This window comes from Ammodytes marinus (assembly GCF_949987685.1).
Source record: "Ammodytes marinus genome assembly, chromosome: 7".
Taxonomy (NCBI): domain Eukaryota; kingdom Metazoa; phylum Chordata; class Actinopteri; order Uranoscopiformes; family Ammodytidae; genus Ammodytes; species Ammodytes marinus.
Window position 1 is genome coordinate 7,708,196 of NC_137211.1, and position 20,289 is coordinate 7,728,484.

The 20,289-nt window shown below is 42.4% G+C and overlaps 2 protein-coding genes and 1 pseudogene across 3 annotated transcripts; 2 read left to right on the top strand and 1 right to left on the bottom strand.

Annotated features, from left to right (window-relative positions):
- Positions 1–1,686: 1,686 nt before the first annotated feature.
- tas1r1 (taste receptor, type 1, member 1) lies at positions 1,687–5,477 on the top strand (the record flags this gene model as incomplete). The annotated part of the gene is made up of 7 exons (XM_080031698.1): positions 1,687–1,786; positions 1,828–1,984; positions 2,094–2,427; positions 2,554–3,321; positions 3,424–3,639; positions 3,866–3,986; positions 4,552–5,477. The coding sequence occupies 7 exons, from the start codon at positions 1,687–1,689 to the stop codon at positions 5,475–5,477; spliced, it is 2,622 nt and encodes an 873-aa protein (XP_079887824.1).
- Positions 5,478–7,323: 1,846 nt separating this feature from the next.
- Positions 7,324–7,915, top strand: LOC307253414 (transcription factor HES-5-like; the record flags this gene model as incomplete). Its single annotated transcript, XM_080031449.1, has 2 exons — positions 7,324–7,419; positions 7,526–7,915. The coding sequence occupies exons 1-2, from the start codon at positions 7,351–7,353 to the stop codon at positions 7,913–7,915; spliced, it is 459 nt and encodes a 152-aa protein (XP_079887575.1). The 5' UTR covers positions 7,324–7,350.
- Positions 7,916–10,491: 2,576 nt separating this feature from the next.
- On the bottom strand, positions 10,492–17,142 carry LOC307253589 (annotated as a pseudogene). The gene is made up of 6 exons: positions 17,080–17,142; positions 16,553–16,968; positions 14,421–14,571; positions 11,308–11,318; positions 10,988–11,209; positions 10,492–10,881 (listed from the first exon to the last, which is right to left on the bottom strand). The product of its transcript is annotated as an uncharacterized misc_RNA (transcript).
- Positions 17,143–20,289: the final 3,147 nt, after the last annotated feature.

A 20,289-nucleotide genomic window follows, 5' to 3' on the forward strand; every position in this document is an offset into this window, starting at 1 on the left:
CTAAACAAAACAAAAAACTGAATAAATGTGTGTGTGTGTGTGTGTGTGTGTGTGTGTGTGTGTGTGTGTGTGTGTGTGTGTGTGTGTGTGTGTGTGTGTGTGTGTGTGTGTGTGTGTGTGTGTGTGTGTGTGTGTGTGTGTGTGGGTGGGTGTGGGTGTGGGTGTGGGTGGGTGCATGTGTTCTTGCGTGTATGAACAAGGAAATTCAATCAAAGTAAAGTTGGAGAAATAACAATAAAACATGTAATGGAATTGAATTGAAACATTAAGATCATATAAACATATAAAATCCAAATCAAAAATGTATTTATTGGGGTGAAAAAATTCAAATAAATTACCAGCCATTGCCATTCCTCAAACTATTCATCTATGGTAATGGTTATGTTGTACTGTATATTGAGCTGTTACGTAGACTTCAATGGTGTGAATTGTGTTGTATCAGCTAAAGTATTGTTATTTAAATGTTTTATCTGAATCCACTGATTAACTGTCTGAGCTATTGCTGTTACTAAGAAGAAACATGAGTAGTTACTCCGACATAATTGTTTAATGAAACCTTCATGAAAGACAAAGTAAGCATTAATTCAATCAACTGCAAGTTGACATATAATAGAAAAATTCTATATTACAAAAAACGAATCTGTTGAAAATGGGAAAGCTTGCAAGGCAAATATTTTCACTCAAATCTTTGTGCAGACATGGAAATTTACATTTGCTTCCATTATACAGCGGTGAACGAAATGCACAAGATTCTTTTCAAAACAATGGGTTTGTGTCCAGGACGTAGGTCACCATCAGGCAAATGGTATGTTTGTACAACAGGCGTGTTTGACAAAATGAGCCTCAAATATCAACCAAAATGCAAATCCAGCTACACCTGCACAGGGGCCAATGAGTCACTGAGAACATTACCAGGGTCTGAAACTATCTCAACCAAATGGAACACATTTCACATTTAATGTTATCAATTTTATTTATGACACCTTTGCTTTCCCTGCTTTGACAAGTGCAAGGTGTGCTGTGATTGGCTTAGAAATGTGTTGCACATGCTTACTCTATTTGTTAGACTTTTGTTAAGTAGAGATGGAAATTGCCAAATGAAAGTTTTTCTAAGCAGACATCATTTAACCTTGTTTCTAGGGTAGCAATATGGAGGGACATCACTTATTATGTCCCAAGCTAAAACTGGCATAAATGAAAAACCAAAATTACAATCCTTACAACAAAAGACATAATGCCCCCCCTGTTTACATGTATAAACATGGCACATTGGACATTTATTAACTACATAAAAATGTGTCAGTCTTGCAGATTCTTGATTAACCTTAGAATTACTGATATTTTGGAAGTGTTAACTCATCATTTTAATGTCAAAATGATGTATTTTTTATAAATGACTGGAAAAAGGCAAGAGTAACTGCTCAAAATCATTTTTCAAACAGCAGTGATACACTGAAACAGCACTGATCCACAAGCTTTCTGTGTTTGTTCTGGTTTACGGTTATATGACATTTGTCAAAGATCAGTGGAAACAACACGGTCTCACTTTTCACGGATTGTGAAATGTCTGCAAATTTATTTTACTGTCCGTGTGTTTGGTGGGGGGGGGGAGGGGGTGCACCTGCAGTACACGCAAACAAATCTGACATGCAAATATGCTTCAATCGACCGACACTCCCCGGAGCGATGCAAAAAGTGACCCTCTCATCCCTCTCAACCTCAGTCCATCGATCAGCACTCTCAGTAACAGGCCTGATCTTCCACAGTGGCCGTGTGGGCGGTGGAGGTAAAGTATAGACATGTGTGGTGCTTTGGTACTTTCCTTAGGCTGGCTGATGCTGCAGATAGCCTGCGGGGAGCTGGATTACATCTCTGTGGGATACGGGATGCAACTGCAGGGCAACTTCTCCATTGCTGGACTCTTTCCTCTACACAACACAGATGAACCAAGTGACGGTTTGCCCGCTTTGAGTCGGTGCAATGAGTGAGTTTTACAATGTGGTAAACTTCCAACTCCACTAATCAAATACAACTCACTCTTTGTCTAGTTATAAAAGTAACCTTATATCATTTTTACTTGTTACATTTTCTAGAGGTACAGCCAACCAACATGGATTTCACCTGTTACAAGCAATGAGGTTTGCTGTGGAAGAAATCAACAACAGCACTGGACCGCAGGCTCTTTTACCAGGAGTGAAGCTGGGCTACCAGCTGTACGACGTCTGCTCTGAACCAGCCAGCTACTTGACCGCAGTGGACCTGGTGGAGCAGCAGATTAGGAGCCTCTCTACACCTGGAACAAGGGGAGACCCAGACCCAAACCCAGACTATGACAACAGTCAAAAGGCAGTGGCTGTGGTTGGGCCAGACAGCAGCAGCAATTCTTTCACCCCGGCTAGTTTCCTAGGATCCTATCTCATACCACAAGTAAGTAGTACCCTGGAACGTTTTATTAATCGTGGGCCTTGAAATATTCCATATTCCCCATGACATAAAATGAAAAGTCGTGCATACACCATAAAACCCTTCCTCATTTGATCTGGCTCATTTTAGATCTCCTATGAAGCATCGAACGAATTGCTTGGCAACAAGGTCCTCTATCCATCCTTTTTCCGCACAATTCCCAGTGACAAGAACCAGGTGGCGGCCATTATCCAGCTCCTGAATCGTTTCAACTGGACCTGGATCGCTATCTTAAGCAGTGACAATGCCTACGGCCTGGAGGGGATGCAGAGCCTCTCCAAGCAAGTCCCGGACCACATTTGCATCGCCTACCAGGGAGTCATCCCATCATTCCGAGCTGATACAATACAGACCATGAGGCAGATAGTGGAAAGCTTACTGACAACCAAAGTCGACACCATTGTGGTCTTCGCCAGCAAGTCAATGCTCGAGCACTTCTTCCCGTATGTCATTGAGCGGAATGTGACAGGTAAGGTGTGGATTGGCACAGACGACTGGTCAGCGTCTTCTATTATATCAAGGTTACCTGGGATCCACACCATAGGCACAGTGCTGGGCATATCCATCAAATACACAGCCATGTCTGGTTTTGAGGAGTTTGAGAAAAGGGTGACCGACGCTGCAATGCAACAAAGTGACACCCAGGAAGTCTCTAACGTCAGCCTGAGTACGGGCAATGACTGTCTACAGACCACAGACCTGTACAGCCTCGCTAGGATGAGGTTTCCATTGGAAAAATATGACCTCACCTCCTCCTTCAATGTATACACAGCAGTGTATGCTGTTGCTCACGCTCTGCACCAAGCACTTGGTTGTGATTCTGGGGAGTGCCAAAGGAAAAGGCTGTATCCATGGGAGGTGAGCAGATGTAAACTTGTATTTGTGCAAAGCAGAGCAATGTCTCAGTACCGCACTTTGTTTTGTTAGGTCAATAATGCTTAATTTTCCTCTCCACTTCAGCTCCTCCCATGGCTCAAGCAGGTGCGATTCTCTCTGGGCAACACATCTGTGTACTTTGATGTCAATGGAGACCCACCAATGGGATATGACATCATTTTCTGGGATTGGAAGGGGACAAACTGGTCTGTCAAAGAGGTCGGCTCCTTCAGCCCACAACCCATTTCGCTCACAGTTGATGCTGATCAAATCAAGTGGCACACGGGAGTTTCTAGCCCAGTAAGACCTACTTTGCAATACATTTTGAGTGAATTCCAAAATACTATGAAACATTGGATGTATCTAAAAATATATATTTGGACCTTGTATGAGAGTTGGACTGATGTATAATTGTTTCTGTGCTTTTTTGTTCTGTTTCTTATATATGTTCTTACTTAAATAGATTTTGATTACCTTATTAAATATAATCTTTGTTAAACTGTCAAACTCTTGGCTGTGTGTGCAGGTGCCGCTGTCCATCTGCTCTCAACCTTGCCCGACAGGCCACAGGCAGCTGCATACAGGGCAACACAAATGCTGCTTCGACTGCCAGGCCTGCCGCGCTGCTACATTCCTCAATATAAGTGGTAACATAAAGACACAAAGAAAAAATTAAAAGCAGAGGAAAAATGGGAAGGTGTAGAACTAATTCATAGAACTGCCAAACATTAGCTTACCCAAACCATATCAAAGTATATGGATATCAGCACCATACATGTGTCAAGTGTGTGATGGAGGTTGTTGTAAAGGGTGAAGGGAGAAAAAAAGAACAAAATAAAACCAAAATCAGATTGAAATGCAAGAGGGTTTCAAGGATGTTAGCAGACAGGACACAGAGACAGCACGATTACTTTATAGTGCATGAATGTCTTTGTAGTTGTAGTCACACTTTTTTCTACATCAGGATTTGTCTGTATTTAGTTGTATTGGAATCTAATCGACCAAAAGAATCAACACTCTGGCTGCTGTGTTTGATGTTGACCAGCAGGTGGTGCTGAGTGCTCGTGCTTTGTCCATAGAGACACTAAAGAGTCACTGTGCCAAGTGTATTTTCTCATCTAGACTATGCATTTTGATCATGATGAATGACAAATACCCAGCCAAGCTTTCACATCTCTTTATATATATATATATGTTGTTTCCCCTCCTCAGAACCCACCACATGTCAGCGCTGTTTGCAGGAGCAGTGGGCTCCCCCGGAGAGCGAGCAGTGCTTTAACAGAACCGTCCTGCTGCTCACCTGGGACAACCCTCTCTCTGTGGCCCTGCTCTTCTTCCTGGCCGCCTGTCTTCTCCTGACCTCTGGCTCTGCTCTGGTTCTCCTGCTCCACCTCAACACGCCCGTAGCCAAGTCTGCCGGAGGCCGCACCTGCCTCCTGATGCTGGCAGCCCTCACCGCCGCTGCCATGACCTCTTTGTGCCACTTTGGCCAGCCCACTCCTCTGGCCTGCATCATCAAGCAGCCTCTATACATGTTCAGCTTCACTGTGTGCCTGGCCTGCATCACCGTGCGTTCCCTCCAGGTCATCTGCATATTCAAATTTGCATCCAAGCTGCCTCCGTTCTACGACAGGTGGGCCAAAAAACACGGGCCAGAGATCACCATTTTCCTGGTGTCCGTCTCCATCTTGGTCATTTCGGTGCTGCGCGTGGCCATCAACGCTCCCAGGCCCTCCAAGGATTTTGACTTCTACGTGGACAGCATAGTGTGGGATTGCAGTAACACCCTCTCACCTGGTGCGTGCCTCGAGCTGGCTTATATGGCCGTGCTCAGCGTTCTCTGCTTCTCCTTCAGCTACATGGGCAAAGACCTGCCAGCCAACTACAACGAGGCCAAGTGTGTCACCTTCAGCCTCATGGTTTACATGATCTCCTGGATGAGCTTCTTCACCGTCTACCTCATCAGCAGAGGCCCTTTCACCGTAGCTGCATTCGTCTTTGCCAAACTATTCAGCGTCTTGGCCTTCTACGGGGGATACTTCCTACCCAAAATCTATATCATTGTCTTCAGGCCAAAAATGAACACCACAGCCCATTTCCAGAATTGTATTCAAATGTATACCATGAGCAAACAATGACGCTTGGAATTATTACAGTTGATTGAAAAGCTTTTAAATGTACTTGCTGAGTTTATAGATTTTTTTTGTATGTGTTCATATTAAATTGGTCTTAGTAGGGACATTCTTACTCAATACCTTTTAAATATCCTGTCCTGAAATGTAAAAGTCTTTCCAACGAAAGTATCAATCTGATCAACATCATTCTCAATCACCCTCATCTAAAAGTGTGTGTGTGTGTGTGTGTGTGTGTGTGTGTGTGTGTGTGTGTGTGTGTGTGTGTGTGTGTGTGTGTGTGTGTGTGTGTGTGTGCGTGCGTGCGTGCGTGCGTGCGTGTGTGTGTGTGAGAGAGAGAGAGAGAGATGTTGGATGCAACAGTGCCCTCTGGTATCTGTACTAGGGACTTACATACTAAAAATTAAGGTTCAGTGATCAAAACAATTAATTTGAAGAAAATTGCCTATAGTTTAAGATAATTTAATGTTTCCTGAATATTTGTCAATATATTGTGGGAAAAAAACCTAGTATCTATAAATTAAAGATTGAAGAAAAGACAGACGTGTCTGTTTCTGTTGTTTTAAATTAGGTTTTATATTTGGGCTTTTATAGTTTCTAGATGTAAGCTCGGGTCAACTTAAAATATCATATTTCCATAGATTTGGCGACAAGTGGCAGCTGGTCACAGAAACAAAAATCAGCATCACGGCAAGACATAACATAATTGCATATCAAATAAAGGCACAATTGGCCTGCCTTGTGTCTGTGTGAATGTGCAACCACACACAAATGCACACACACAAACACACACACACACACACATACACACACATACTCACACACACTGTGCCGCTGTTGGCTGTTGTTTGAGAGGAGAGATGAAAAGGCCTTTTGTGACTGGGAGGTCAGGGCTATTGACCAGTAGATGTGTGAGTAGAGTCCGGGCTTGGTTTTCCCACAGTCTCTCTGTCGACTCACGGCTTAATACCCTCAATCAACAATGGAAGTGTGCCATGGGTGAACAAGCAGGAGTTTTATTGTCATCACACTAAGGGTCATAACAAGGCGCTGTGGGGTAGACCTCAGGAGTTTGAATTTCCCAAGCTTTTTTATCAATTGCATTGTGGTAAATGAACATTTATGATCACACAATATTTAAAACGTGTGTTACATCTGGAGTATGAAAACCTGAACCTGATCTCTCACACTTTCCTTGATTAGTGTTGTTGAGGGTAAAGTTAGTCGGACTAAAAGACACCTCAATGGTAAACCCAAGATGACTCATGACACAAACCAGACATTTAAATGAATGCAGAAACAGATTAACCCATTTACCTACTTGGTTCCAGCAGAAGTAAAACATATCTTGTATTAGGATGGCGTATTTGAGACTTTTTGCATGAAGGATTTAAAGGGACTAAATGTGCAAATTAAATAAAAAAACTAAACAAATTCTAATCATTTAAAGTCAAAGAAATGTCTTAGTTCCACACAAGCAAGATACATCTATAGTAACATAATTACTTGTCATACCCTTTCCCTAGATGCTACACATGAATCAAGTCCTCTTTAATTATTCCCTAGGCGAACATCAGGAGATACTGCCTCCAGTGTAACTGGAGTGTGAGATAAGCAGTGGCTCCTGATAAGAGACTGACAGCCTATCATTCTCCGACTGATTTACATCATGGGAATGGTTTTATCTTTACTGGTCAGCCTGGTATTGCTTCACCTCTGAGTTATTGATGTGTGTCCTATTGTGACAAACCCCAGCCCTGCTTGGGTCACATGGCTTTGTTATGCTAATAAGGGACTATAAAATGAAAGGCGGCTCCTCCAGAGAGATCACAGCTCACACTGCCTTCCAGAAGAAGCAGCTAGCTTCACCTGCACAGACATGGCTCCCTGCTCCACCAGCTACTCCTCTATTCACCACATCAGGATCTCTGAGAGAGACAACATAAAGGTGAGTTCTGGAGAAGGTTTTAATGGCTTGTACAGTACAAATGTCTTGTTGTTTACTGCTGAATTTGAATCATGAGCTCACCTATACGTCTCTCTTCTTCCACCAGCTGAGAAAACCTGCTGTGGAGAAAATGCGCAGAGATCGCATCAACAGCTGCATCGAGCAGCTCAAGCTCATCCTGGAGAAGGAGTTCCACCAGCAGGAGCCCAACTCCAAGCTGGAGAAAGCCGACATCCTGGAGATGACCGTGAGCTTCCTGAGGCAGCAGCTGCAGCAGCAGCCGGGCCTCGCTCAGAGCGACTACAACCAAGGCTACTCTCACTGCTGGAAGGACTCTGTGCACTTCCTCTCTCCAACACACGCCTCTGTCACTCCTCTGCAGGCCCTCCATCAGCAGCAGAGAGCCAGCAGCTCCTCTCCAGTCTGCTCCAGCCTCAGGCCCACCACACTGCAGGACAGCAGCAGCAGCAGAGAGGCCGTGTGGAGGCCTTGGTAGACACTCTGACTCACTGACACTCTGAGACCTGAGGGAAGCTGCACTCTTCCTCACTGTTATGTAGGAAATATGTTTCCAGCCTGCTCAGTACTGACGGATGCCCTTATTGTCTCGTCATATTGATGGACACGTAGTAAATGCAAAGGCTCTCACTCAGCCTATTTGAAGATGGTCCTGCTGTTCTTTGATTCACGTCTGATTTTTTTGCTTTTTTATTGTGTTTAAAGCTAGTTAATATTTTAAGTGATGATGGTTTAGTTAAATCTTCTGAAATTATGAACGTTTACTCCAGTGGAGTTAATCTGTGGTATGAGACTGACTCTCAGACACTTGGTAGCTGCACTCTCCCTCACTATGAAGAAATATGTTTCCAGCCTGCTCAGTGTTTTTTAGTGTTTCATCATATTGATGCGAATATATGTAATAGGGATTATATCCCCCTGATCATAGGTTCACACTGGATATCCTGCAACACACAGGGACTAGAATGATACAACAGGATCCTCGTGCCTCACAGTGAGGATATTTTGAGTGTTATGTTACTTTGTGTAACTAAGATAAATCGTCATTGTGTGAAGTTAAACTTGTTCTAAAGTTAAATGTTTATGTCACATTATGTTTGAAACTAGAATGGTTTGCTGAACATGTCTGTTGTGACTTATTTGCCTTTGATAAAGGAAGAGTGTATTTGACAAATTGCAAAGAAATGCAGCTTACATATGTATGCTGTGAAAGTCTATTGTTATACATTATATTGTAGGTAAATGCTGTGCATTTGAAATAAGATGTAATGGTGAAACACATGTTAACAAGTCTTAAATCTCAAATTTGTCTTTCCAATAAAATATATTTATACTTTTCTTTAACTTGTGTGTACGTCTATGAATTATTAACTACAACCTATGCTATTCAAAACTAAACAACATTTCTTGAGTGTTTTACATACACACTTGTTTCCTGGCTATTTATACCTAGTTTACAGCATCAAGGTTTGTTATCGTCTACCTGCAGTGTGTTGATTTCTTAAGATCTTCTGTAGCAACAGAGTTCGGTCACAGTATTTTGGTTTGGTTTCCATCTGGTTATTCCAGCAGGACTATTTAACTGAATGAAAATGTAGCCCTTTATGTGGGTGGCTACTTTAACACAGGTTAATACAAAATTAAGCAATACACAATAGTATTGAAGTACTAAAGTATCCCAGGATAACCGAAATATCCCGGCTTAATCCCTTAACTTGGTTTTGTGCAATAGGCCCCTGGTCACATATCCAGGTTTCTGAAACCAGGATAAGCTCTTCACCTGAGCATGACGTGATCTGAATAACCCCAAAACACGGTCATAACCAGGATATTAGATGGAGTTATTCAGAAAATTTAATATATAAACAAAACATAAACATTCCAACTGAGATAATTCTGCCAAACCTCACACCTGCCATTATTTTTAAGTCAAGAAAGCCACTCAATGCTTTGCCTGTGTATTAATGTGTGAACATTGTTTCTGTTTGGTCTCAAGGGATTTTGAAATTTAAAATGTAAATAAATGCTGTCGTGTTTCCTAATAGATACTGCTTAAAGCGAATGATAGAAAAGTATTTTAGAAGTATTTTAATTCCCTTTTAGACTTCTAACTGTGAAACAAATGGATATCTGTTGCTTCCTGTACCAAACATTAAATTGGCATCAAAAATTGGCCAAAACAATGCCGGTATCAATGTTTCAAGTCATCTTCAAAAATAAAACATTTTAAATTCTCTATAAGAGTACAAATATGTAAACTTGTGGGGGGAAAAAATATGGAATCAATAATTATTTTTTCAATGATTGTATCTTTTTATTGTAAATTGTCATATATTTGTTAGGAATACGTACTAAGAGCCTTAATGAGATCAAAACAGCAATATCAGCCTCCATTAACATATTTTAACATGCATCCAATTCCACGCATGCACGCACGTACACACACACACACACCATCATCATCGCACACACACACACACACACACGCACACACACACACACACATCATCATCACACACACACACACACACACATCATCATCACACACACACACACACACACACACACACACACACACACACACACACACACACACACACACACACACACATCATCATCTTCATCATCATCATCACCATCATCATACATTAAATTTGGCATAAATCATTCGGAACAGAAGAGAAATATTCTCAACAGCAGCTGTCAATTGAACACAGTATAGCACATAAGTATAGTGTTACATCAATCAGTCCACAGATAAACTCCACTGGAGTAAACAGTAATTTCAGAAGATTTAACTAAACCATCATCACTCAAAATTAACTAGCTTTAAACACAATAAAAAAGCAAAAAAATCAGACGTGAATCAAAGAACAGCAGGACCATCTTCAAATAGGCTGAGTGAGAGCCTTTGCATTTACTACGTGTCCATCAATATGACGAGACAATAAGGGCATCCGTCAGTACTGAGCAGGCTGGAAACATATTTCCTACATAACAGTGAGGAAGAGTGCAGCTTCCCTCAGGTCTCAGAGTGTCAGTGAGTCAGAGTGTCTACCAAGGCCTCCACACGGCCTCTCTGCTGCTGCTGCTGTCCTGCAGTGTGGTGGGCCTGAGGCTGGAGCAGACTGGAGAGGAGCTGCTGGCTCTCTGCTGCTGATGGAGGGCCTGCAGAGGAGTGACAGAGGCGTGTGTTGGAGAGAGGAAGTGCACAGAGTCCTTCCAGCAGTGAGAGTAGCCTTGGTTGTAGTCGCTCTGAGCGAGGCCCGGCTGCTGCTGCAGCTGCTGCCTCAGGAAGCTCACGGTCATCTCCAGGATGTCGGCTTTCTCTAGCTTGGAGTTGGGCTCCTGCTGGTGGAACTCCTTCTCCAGGATGAGCTTGAGCTGCTCGATGCAGCTGTTGATGCGATCTCTGCGCATTTTCTCCACAGCAGGTTTTCTCAGCTGGTGGAAGAAGAGAGACGTATAGGTGAGCTCATGATTCAAATTCAGCAGTAAACAACAAGACATTTGTACTGTACAAGCCATTAAAACCTTCTCCAGAACTCACCTTTATGTTGTCTCTCTCAGAGATCCTGATGTGGTGAATAGAGGAGTAGCTGGTGGAGCAGGGAGCCATGTCTGTGCAGGTGAAGCTAGCTGCTTCTTCTGGAAGGCAGTGTGAGCTGTGATGTCTCTGGGGGAGCTGCTCCTCAATTTATACTGAGACATTAGCATAACAAAGCCATGTGGCTGAGCGAGGGCTGGGGTTCCCACACTCAGACCTGTGGGACTCCCAGCACAACAATGGCAGACATGTCAATAACTCAGGCAGCCTGTTATCTGTGCAGGGCAGGTCCCAAGATGAGCAACAGGTAATTAACGTGTTACCCAGCGGTCACCTGAGGATTTAACAAGGACTGGGGGTCAGAATTAAATTTTTTAGATAAAATTAAGGTAAAAATTATGCTCATGAAAGTACACTTCTTCAAAGGAAGGGGGAAAAAGCAATTAAAGACCAAAAGCTTCCCTGCAATAAAGCAATATAAGCTGATGGCTTTCATTTATTTTCTCTTCAAAGAGGGCATCCCTTCCACTATAGGCACTTTGGTCCAACAGACAGGGGGCAATTGGACATGTGTCAACGTGTTTTCATGAGAAAGGTTCACACAGTCACATCACAGTAAGGCTGAGCATGTTTAAAATAGGAAGGACAGAGTGAAAAAGAAAGGAGGAGGTAAAGCATTTACGTTAAAGACTGACTTCAATGTTTTATTTTTCCACCTGTTACTTTTCAAGCTACGCACTTCTTCAAGTCACCGTTACTTTTCTTTTCTTTTTTAACCCTTATGCCCCGTTAGTGGAAATTTGTGTATCTGGGGTTGCATTTTTGAGATAATTTTGGCTGTGATTGTCCCTTGTGTGATTGACTGTGAGATGTTTTTGTTACACTGTTAACTACACAATTTGTACCATTGACTTCCATTGTAACGACAATTTTTAAATTAAAGTGAAAAATTATTTTGACTGTAATTTCCCATTTCTATCTATTAAACTTGATAAGTCTATGTAAAAATAAGGTCAAAAAAAAATGCATTTTAGCCCCATGACAAAATAAGATTGGGTGTGTGTGTGTGTGTGTGTGTGTGTGTGGGGGGGGGGGTGTTCGCATGTGTCATACGATATTAGGGCTGCAAATCTGTACCCCTTGTAATTTCTCTCCTCTCATACACACACACACAAGCACAATCTAACTTTTTTTATTCAATCTGACATTATTCAAAAAGTAATAATACCCCAAATTCAATTTTCTCACCTATTGTTCAGATGGGTGAGCCGGTGATATTAATAATAATCAAAGTAAAAAAAAAAATTAATATTGAATTTTAGTATATTTTTTTTCAAAAAAGCGGTTGGTGGTATATGATCAAAACTGGCATCTAAAGAGTTAATTTTTAATTGTGATTAATTAAATCATCACATAGATTAAACAAAAACCCCTTCATGAAAAATATGGGAAAAAATGTGTGAAAAAATATTGATCTTTCATAATTTTAATGCAATTTAAAGGTCAAAATACACAAAATGTACCGAACGGACCCAGTGTAACTTTTTTTTAATAGGGCATAAAAAAGGGTTACTCTCACCAGGCTCGCGACCCACAACAACAACAACGTGCGAAGACACACAATAATAATATCTTGAAGTGAGCCGTGCGGATCAAAGGCTATTGCTGGCTCGTGCACCAGGTGTGAAAGCAGACAAGTGTGGCACGTTCTCGGCAGCGCGAGCCAAATACTGAGCGCCGCGTGCCCAGTAACAGAGGTGACAAATGATCTCGTGCGCACCTGTATACATTCACACAGCAGGACTTTGATCAGTTTGTTGTCCCCCCAAACAAACAAGGGTGGGAGCGAATTTGCTACTTTTAGAAGTCATGCAGAGCCACAATAAGGACTTTACATCCGAAAGCATGACCAAATAAAAGAGAAAGAGGCAGCCAGAGTTTTCTCAGAAAAAAATTTCATTTATAAAAATCAATACTTATGTTCAATCTTTTAAGAATCATGTAAAAAGGCCTGCATGATGATTTACATGGGTGTGTCATTGATAATTAATTAATATATGAAAGACACTTGTAACATTATGACTGGCCCCCACAAATTCAGTTAGCTAAAGTTCGAGTTTGTAACAGATTCAATTCAAATAATATACTCATCAGCTATTTGGTTTAATATTTCTTTAATAGGCTAAGGCTACACTAAACTGCATGTTCAATTATAATGTGGTGAGATCAAATTTGGATTATTGTTTTTTTTTCACGTATTTAGTCACAAAGTCCTACAGACAAACTGTAGGCCTATGCAACGTTTAATCATACACTTTTGTCTTGAGTTCCCCTGAAGGCCTGTAGATTCTGTTGTAAATGAACCATGTCAAATTAGAGTCAAGTTAATGGCATTATGAGTTTACTGGCAGTGTGCCTCTGAGGGCCGACTGGCCCAAGATGTGAAGCCAGCCTTGTGGGCGCGGTGTGAGTAGAGCTGTCTCCCAAGTTTCCCACCATAGCATCAGGGTAAATGAGCTACAAAAGCCATGCCGCTCCTCAGTGCTTCGCTGGGAATGTTAATTGATCTTTTGTTGCCGGACAAACAGAAAAGTCTGTGTCCCGGTCCATCTGGGAAAAATCAAGTCAACTGGCTGCACTGCCTGGCACAGAGCAGTGTGTCTGCCTCTATGTGTGGACTCTTTACTTCACAGATTCAGACACCAAACTACAATGCTGAAAGAAGTGATCAAAGTTTGTATTTAGTCAAAGAAGAAATGCCACAACAGAAACACAATTCCATTTAAATATGTTACTTAGGTAAAAGAAAAGCTACAAAGTCTGAAGCAACAAAGTCATCAGCTTTGTTTTTTTAAAGGGTCATATGTTTCCTTTTAGGCTTAGTTGACGTTATTGTCTGAAACCTTTAAAGAATAGTCAGCAATGGAGCTTGTTATAATAAGATATAAAACGGTTATACAATATACAATAAGATAAGAAGATCTAATGTTTAATTAATTAATCCTTCTGAGCAGGTGTCTGACATGTGGATCTTTACATTTCAATCATGGCACCTGCACCATATCCAAGAAGCACCTCTATACTTTTCTTACTATCAACACTATATTGTTTCTTGCCTTGTTTTTGCATTTTGACGTATATTAAGTAAATGTGTCTCTTTCTAATATCATGTCTGTAACTCTCTTGTCCTCACTGAGGCATTTAGAAGCACGGTAACTGCTAATCTGTCAAGTCACGTCCATGTTTGGCTTTATTATCTGCCCTCTCAATTGATTTTCCATGTTTGTGTGAATCTGTGCCTCCACTGAAAGTGAGTGTGCAGTACACGGCTGCTTGGGGTCTTTGTCTACAAGTGTGTGTGAAGACGAGTTCCCCTCCCAGCAGCAGCCTGAGAGCCCTGAATTCCTGCCATAAAGTCTCGGGCCGTCGTTCAGACCTGCGGCGGGGCAGAGCGGCTTCCCGTCAGCCATCTCTCTGTGAGTGTGGTATCTCCCGTTTCCCACACTCGGCGCCTATTCACTGGCCCAGAGAAGGAACAATAGAAGTGTGTCTTGTTACACATCACATTAGCTACGGTGTTTGATCTCCTGTTGAAGGGGGAGGGGAGGCAGCATTAGCCCCACCATCTGGCCTGGCCAGCTAGACCCTGAGAAAGTCCCATGGCATACCACATTCCCCACAACTTCTACACACACACAAATAGTTGTGAAAGACTTTTGTGGCACTTGAGACATAATTCAAGCACAAGACAGCGTGCCACGGCCCCCACGACAGAGGTTGGACGTGAGGGGGTGTCTACACACCCCTGGTTTTCACCCTTGTGAACACCTGTGCGGCGGCAAGGTCAAATAAGATGGAACTTGAATGATCCCTGTGGGAAATACTTGGAAACAAAGTTTTTGGCGGCAAAAAGCAGATGCACAACCACCTGCAGTCAAAAATGTCCCTGAAGCTTTAACTTTATTTTTTAAACATACAGATGTTCGAGCACATCTGCTGAAGTAAAATCCATTAGTCATTAAAGATGATTTACCCTAAAAGTGAAATATCAGCATTGCAAACAAATCAATGTACATTTACTATTAATATTAGTAAGACCTGAATTGTAATGCAGTTTAAATGTGCAGCACTTCTGCTTTTACTAATACTGAACCTCTCCAATGTAGATATTATTATATAGCTTTAGTTTTTTGGACCAGAACAAATACATTTCTTTTCTTTTCACAAGTGTGTTGAGTAATGAATCACAACCTTTAAGTTGTGATTCAGTTGTAACCTTTAACCTTTAAGTAAATATTGTTGGTATGACTTTTTGCATGATGAACAGCATGGAATTAGATTTATATGCATGGTCTTGCCTAATCTTGGCTTTTTCACGATTTTTGAATTGGTTCTTCAAAACTTCCAATGCAATGTGTGTGAAGTTATGGAGCGGTGAACATCAAGACTGCAGCAAAATAAATAGAATGTGCACAGTCACAGTGAGATATGATTATCTGGGACAGTAGGCCATTTTTAACTACACAGACTAATACTGACTATTGCTACAGGTGTCAAGACCAGATTTCTTTGCTGTCGCTACTTTGAGCAAGGTGTTCTGTTAGTTAAATGCTGTGTTGATATATGCTCTGGTATGACTGGATTTAAATATGTAGTCCTTAATGGAGCTCTATCTGCTCCTTCTTATAGGAATTTGTTGAATATTCATTCTGTCATTGAAGACTGACACACAAACTACTGCTTTTTGTGCAGTGTTTTAACTATTATTCGCCCTTAGACACTCAGCAATGAAGATTATTTCATGACAAAATTGAAAAACACAAGTACTGTTTATGTTTGCAAAACTTCATTTGAAGCTTTCCATTTATTTCAGTTCAAAGACAAACTTCTCAAGGAAGCAATTTAACAGATTCTTTTCACAAAGATTGATGTCAACATAAAATGCCTTTATAAAAGGTATTCTCATTTGAAGATGAAAAAACATCTATAATGAACAACATCACAACTGAACAGTTAACAGTTACAACAGTAGCACTCGTCCATAGGCCAAATATTGGTTACATATGGTCATAAGCAAGTATAATCATAAAAAGATTTACACTACAAGAGGATCCATTGGATCCATTCATGGGATGAGATATATCAGTCAGTGACACTCAGTATCAAACATAGACAGTAGTTTTAGCACAGAGATCAAAAAGTGTTTCAGACACTAAACAGCAACCCAACATGGGTGTTACGACACAGATTCAGTGATGTTTGCAAAACAAACAAAAATTCAATAATTGTTTTTCGAAACAGGAAAACTTAACACAACCAAAGAGTAAACACTTTAAATTGTAAAGTGTATAATGTGTATACACATGGTGTACAAATTCAGTAAAACCTGAATGATTATAGTCCTTCCGAAGGAATACTGGCACATTGTGCCCATTTCGCCACACTATTCAATCTCCTGCCTAAGCAGAAGAAAAACAGACTTCAATGAGTCTTCAACTTTCTGTCCATGACGTTCACAGACGTAGTTCTCTTTCTCTCTGATTAGAGGCCATGCTGCCTCCATCCTACCAGGGCCTCCACAGAGCAGCCCCGGCCTGGCTCCCTCCCTTGCTGGAGCTGACGTGGTGGAGCGGAGAGCCAGGAGGGGAGAGGGCCCTGCTGGACACCTGCACGCCCTGGAAGTGGCTGAGCAGGCGTCTGTGGGCCTGGGTCTGGACCTCGCAGTGGGACAGGAAGCTGACAGCCTCCCGCACACAGCTGGAGTAGCCATCGCTGGCTGTCATCAGGCCGGAGGTGGTCTGCTGCTGCTGCTTCTGCTTCTGCCAGACTTTCAGGTAGGACACAGCCATCTCCAGGATGTCTGCCTTCTCCTGTTTGGAGTCGGGGTGCTGCCTCACAAACTCAGCACCCAGGAGGGATTTCAGCTGCTCGATGCAGGTGTTGATGCGGTCTCTGCGCAGTTTCTCAACCATTGGCTTTCTCAGCTGAAGAAAGGAAAAAAATAATAATTTAGAAAAATAGTCCAACTTTTTCCACATAATATGAACACAATTCAATAAGGGAGTTCTGGGTTTCTTTATAGACATCAAATTTACCTTGTGAGCAGGAGTGAGGGGCTCCTTAGAAAAGGTTCCATGTCCAAAAACAGTTGGTGCCATAGCCATAGTAGTAGAGTCGAAGTGTTCCTGCTCGGTACGAAGAGCGAGTTGAGTCTGAGCTGCCTTCTCCTCTGCCTCTGCCCCTGTATTTATACTCCCACATCTCCATATGAATGTGTGGGTCTTGGGCTTGTTGGACTTTCTCACAGTCCCCTCGGCCAATCAGAGCGCTGGGAAGGGCTTTGAGGAACGCAGGGCTGCCACATGTTCAATGAAGTGTTTATGGCCGTGGGGACAATGAGTGTGTCTCCGGGGAGCAGGTGGAGGAATAGACTGTGAGAGAAAAGAGCCCGGGGTGGGGTGTGTGGAGGGAGGGGGGCTAGCTGGGAGACTGACCCAGTGCTTGTGTGTTGATATGGGAAAGTGGTGACCCCGGAGGGAGGCACGCCGCTGTCTCATGTCATCTCCACCGCAACGTAATTGAGGACAAAGTGCCTCAGCCACCAGGCACACGTGGGTGTAACAGAGGGCCATGCGTTAGTAAAGGCCTACATGCAGCCACTTCCACCGGTTTGACATGGCAGACTTTTCCCTCGTGGAGCAGAGCAACAGTTGAGATGTCTCAGAGATGAATGGAAAAAAAAGAGCTTCACTGCATGTTAAATAACTCTGAATAAAAAAATCTATTTGATGAAGAAAAGAGAATGTGTGTAGTTGAATCTTACTGTGTACATTTGGCCAATAAGTTTCTGTCTTATTGTGTCTTTGCTTTGTTTATGGTTTGGAGAGGGCGAGGTGAAATCAGGTGTTTTTTTACGGATCATAATTATTCAAAATTTAAACATAAACATCCATCATAGTCTTCAGATGACCCAGTTTCTGGTTCAACCTGTCTTTTTGTTGTGTTTGTTGCCCCGACAATGTGGCCGTGTTCCCAGATGTAAGCAAGAAAATAATTTTCATCAGAACTTACATAACTAACTCTCCAAAACAAAGAGAGACGTGGTAAAGTGATAACTAAAGTTAATCCTCTTTTAAGAATACAGGGTTAGGGTTAGTGATGACAGTTCAATTGTTGCCAATGGGATACCACTGTCTGTTAAATCTGATCAAGTCACACCTACGCAGGTCTGAGGATGCAGTTTAGCTAAACGTTTCCGGTATTAATGGTAAATTAAATTACTCATTTATAACTGATTATGTTCTCCTTAAATGTCCTTCCTCAACACATGTATATGTATACAAAATAGTCAGAATAAATGGTTTCCAGCCAGCTCTTGGAAACTACACTATTCAGCACTTGGAAACTTCAATTAAGTGTTGTTGAAGATGACAAGACTAACACTGTATGATATGCTGTGAACAGGACTCAGTGGCCATGCTTTGATGCTTTGAAGTTCTGTCCACTTTTATGGTACACGTTTTAAGCTCCCGGGGAAGAGAACTGTTACAACTGTACACATCCTAACAGCCTCCACACTCCCGGCACATGTTCACACATCAGGCAAACCCCAGCACACTCTCATCCACTTTCCCTCCCTCCCACCACACGCAGACACACACCCATACCCACACCCACACACACACACACACACACACACACACACACACACACACACACACACACACACACACACACACACACACACACACACACACACACACACAGCTGGCTGACCCGCCTGCTGCTGGCCACGTCTCAGTCACACGCTCCCTTCCTGCCTGTGTGGAACGTGGGAGCCGCTGTGGTCCCAGGCTTCCCACACTTCAGCTGCACAAAGGAAGTGTGCCCCATCGAACAAAGATTGAGTGACCAACCCCCCCTCACAGCACACACACACACACTCACACACACACACACACACACACACACACACACACACACACACACACACACACACATACACACACACACCCAGGAACACAGTGCCGTCAACAGGGCTTCCAGGCACACCATCTGGACGGTTTGTCTGCCATTGTCGGCCAATCAAGCATGGGAGACGCTCACCGTGAGAATTGGAGAAGCTGAAATAGAGCCTGAAAGTTAAAAGGGGGAGAATAGGGGGAGTGTGTGTGTGTGTGTGTGTGTGTGTGTGTGTGTGTGTGTGTGTGTGTGTGTGTGTGTGTGTGTGTGTGTGTGTGTGTGTGTGTGTGTGTGTGTGTGTGTGTGTGTGTGTGTGTGAGGAAGAGAAAGAGAGAGAAAGAGAGTGAGGGAAAAACTTTGTGTGTAGTTCGATACAAATTAGTTTTCAAAATTTGTCAATGAAAGGGCAGAAGAATCATAAGTTGCATGAGATAAGAAAAAGTTATAAAAAAGTGGACGCAGGGGAAAACACACATCAAAAGACAAATAACATCAAGAGAAACTGTAAAATTGTCGGTTTTGATTCAATCTGGGATCATTTTACATTTTGCTCATCTTTCAGGAGCACATATGTTGCTCCAATCATTAGTCTGAGCTCAGGGCTAATACCATTCAGCTTCTAGACTTAACATCTATGTCCACCATGTTGTTAAATGGACTTCCTATTCCCCCCATGACAGACATTTTCACTCCACGTTCCCACCACATATCCATCCATCCATCCCAGTAGATACAATAACGAGGGCATCTCCCTAGTTGTGACGCATCAGCTGAGGGACAAGGGGGCAAGCGAAGGGCCCCTCCCACCTGTTTGTTTGGATGGGGGCCATTGTACCCCATGAATTCAACTAATTCATCCACATCCTATTGTCATAACACTGCATTGTGATTGGTCAAACACTGTGAGAACCAGCATCCCATTAAATCGATGGGAAAGTTGGCATAAGTATATAAAGGAGGGAGGTCTCATGGGTAAAATCATAACCCTGAACGCTTCTCATACCCAACACAGGCCTGGACTGACCGGACTCCATCCCCACTGCGTATTCACCATGAGGAATCAGCACACAACGTAAGCTCAAACTGGAGGAAACATATCTGTACAACAAGCTCATTTGATTCATCCCACAGTCCATCTCTTCACATTGAACTTTCGTCGTATTAAGGTTATTCTGGGGTCACAGGAATGTTTTGGGTGTTTTAGTTTTGTCAGGGCCTGGTTCTTTAACTCTTGGCTCACTTGTTGGTTGAACTTGAACACTTTGGACTGTTCTGGTTTTGGGTCAGAAGATCAAAATGATTTGTTGAAGGTTCAGTTGTTATTTAACCAATTTACATTACAT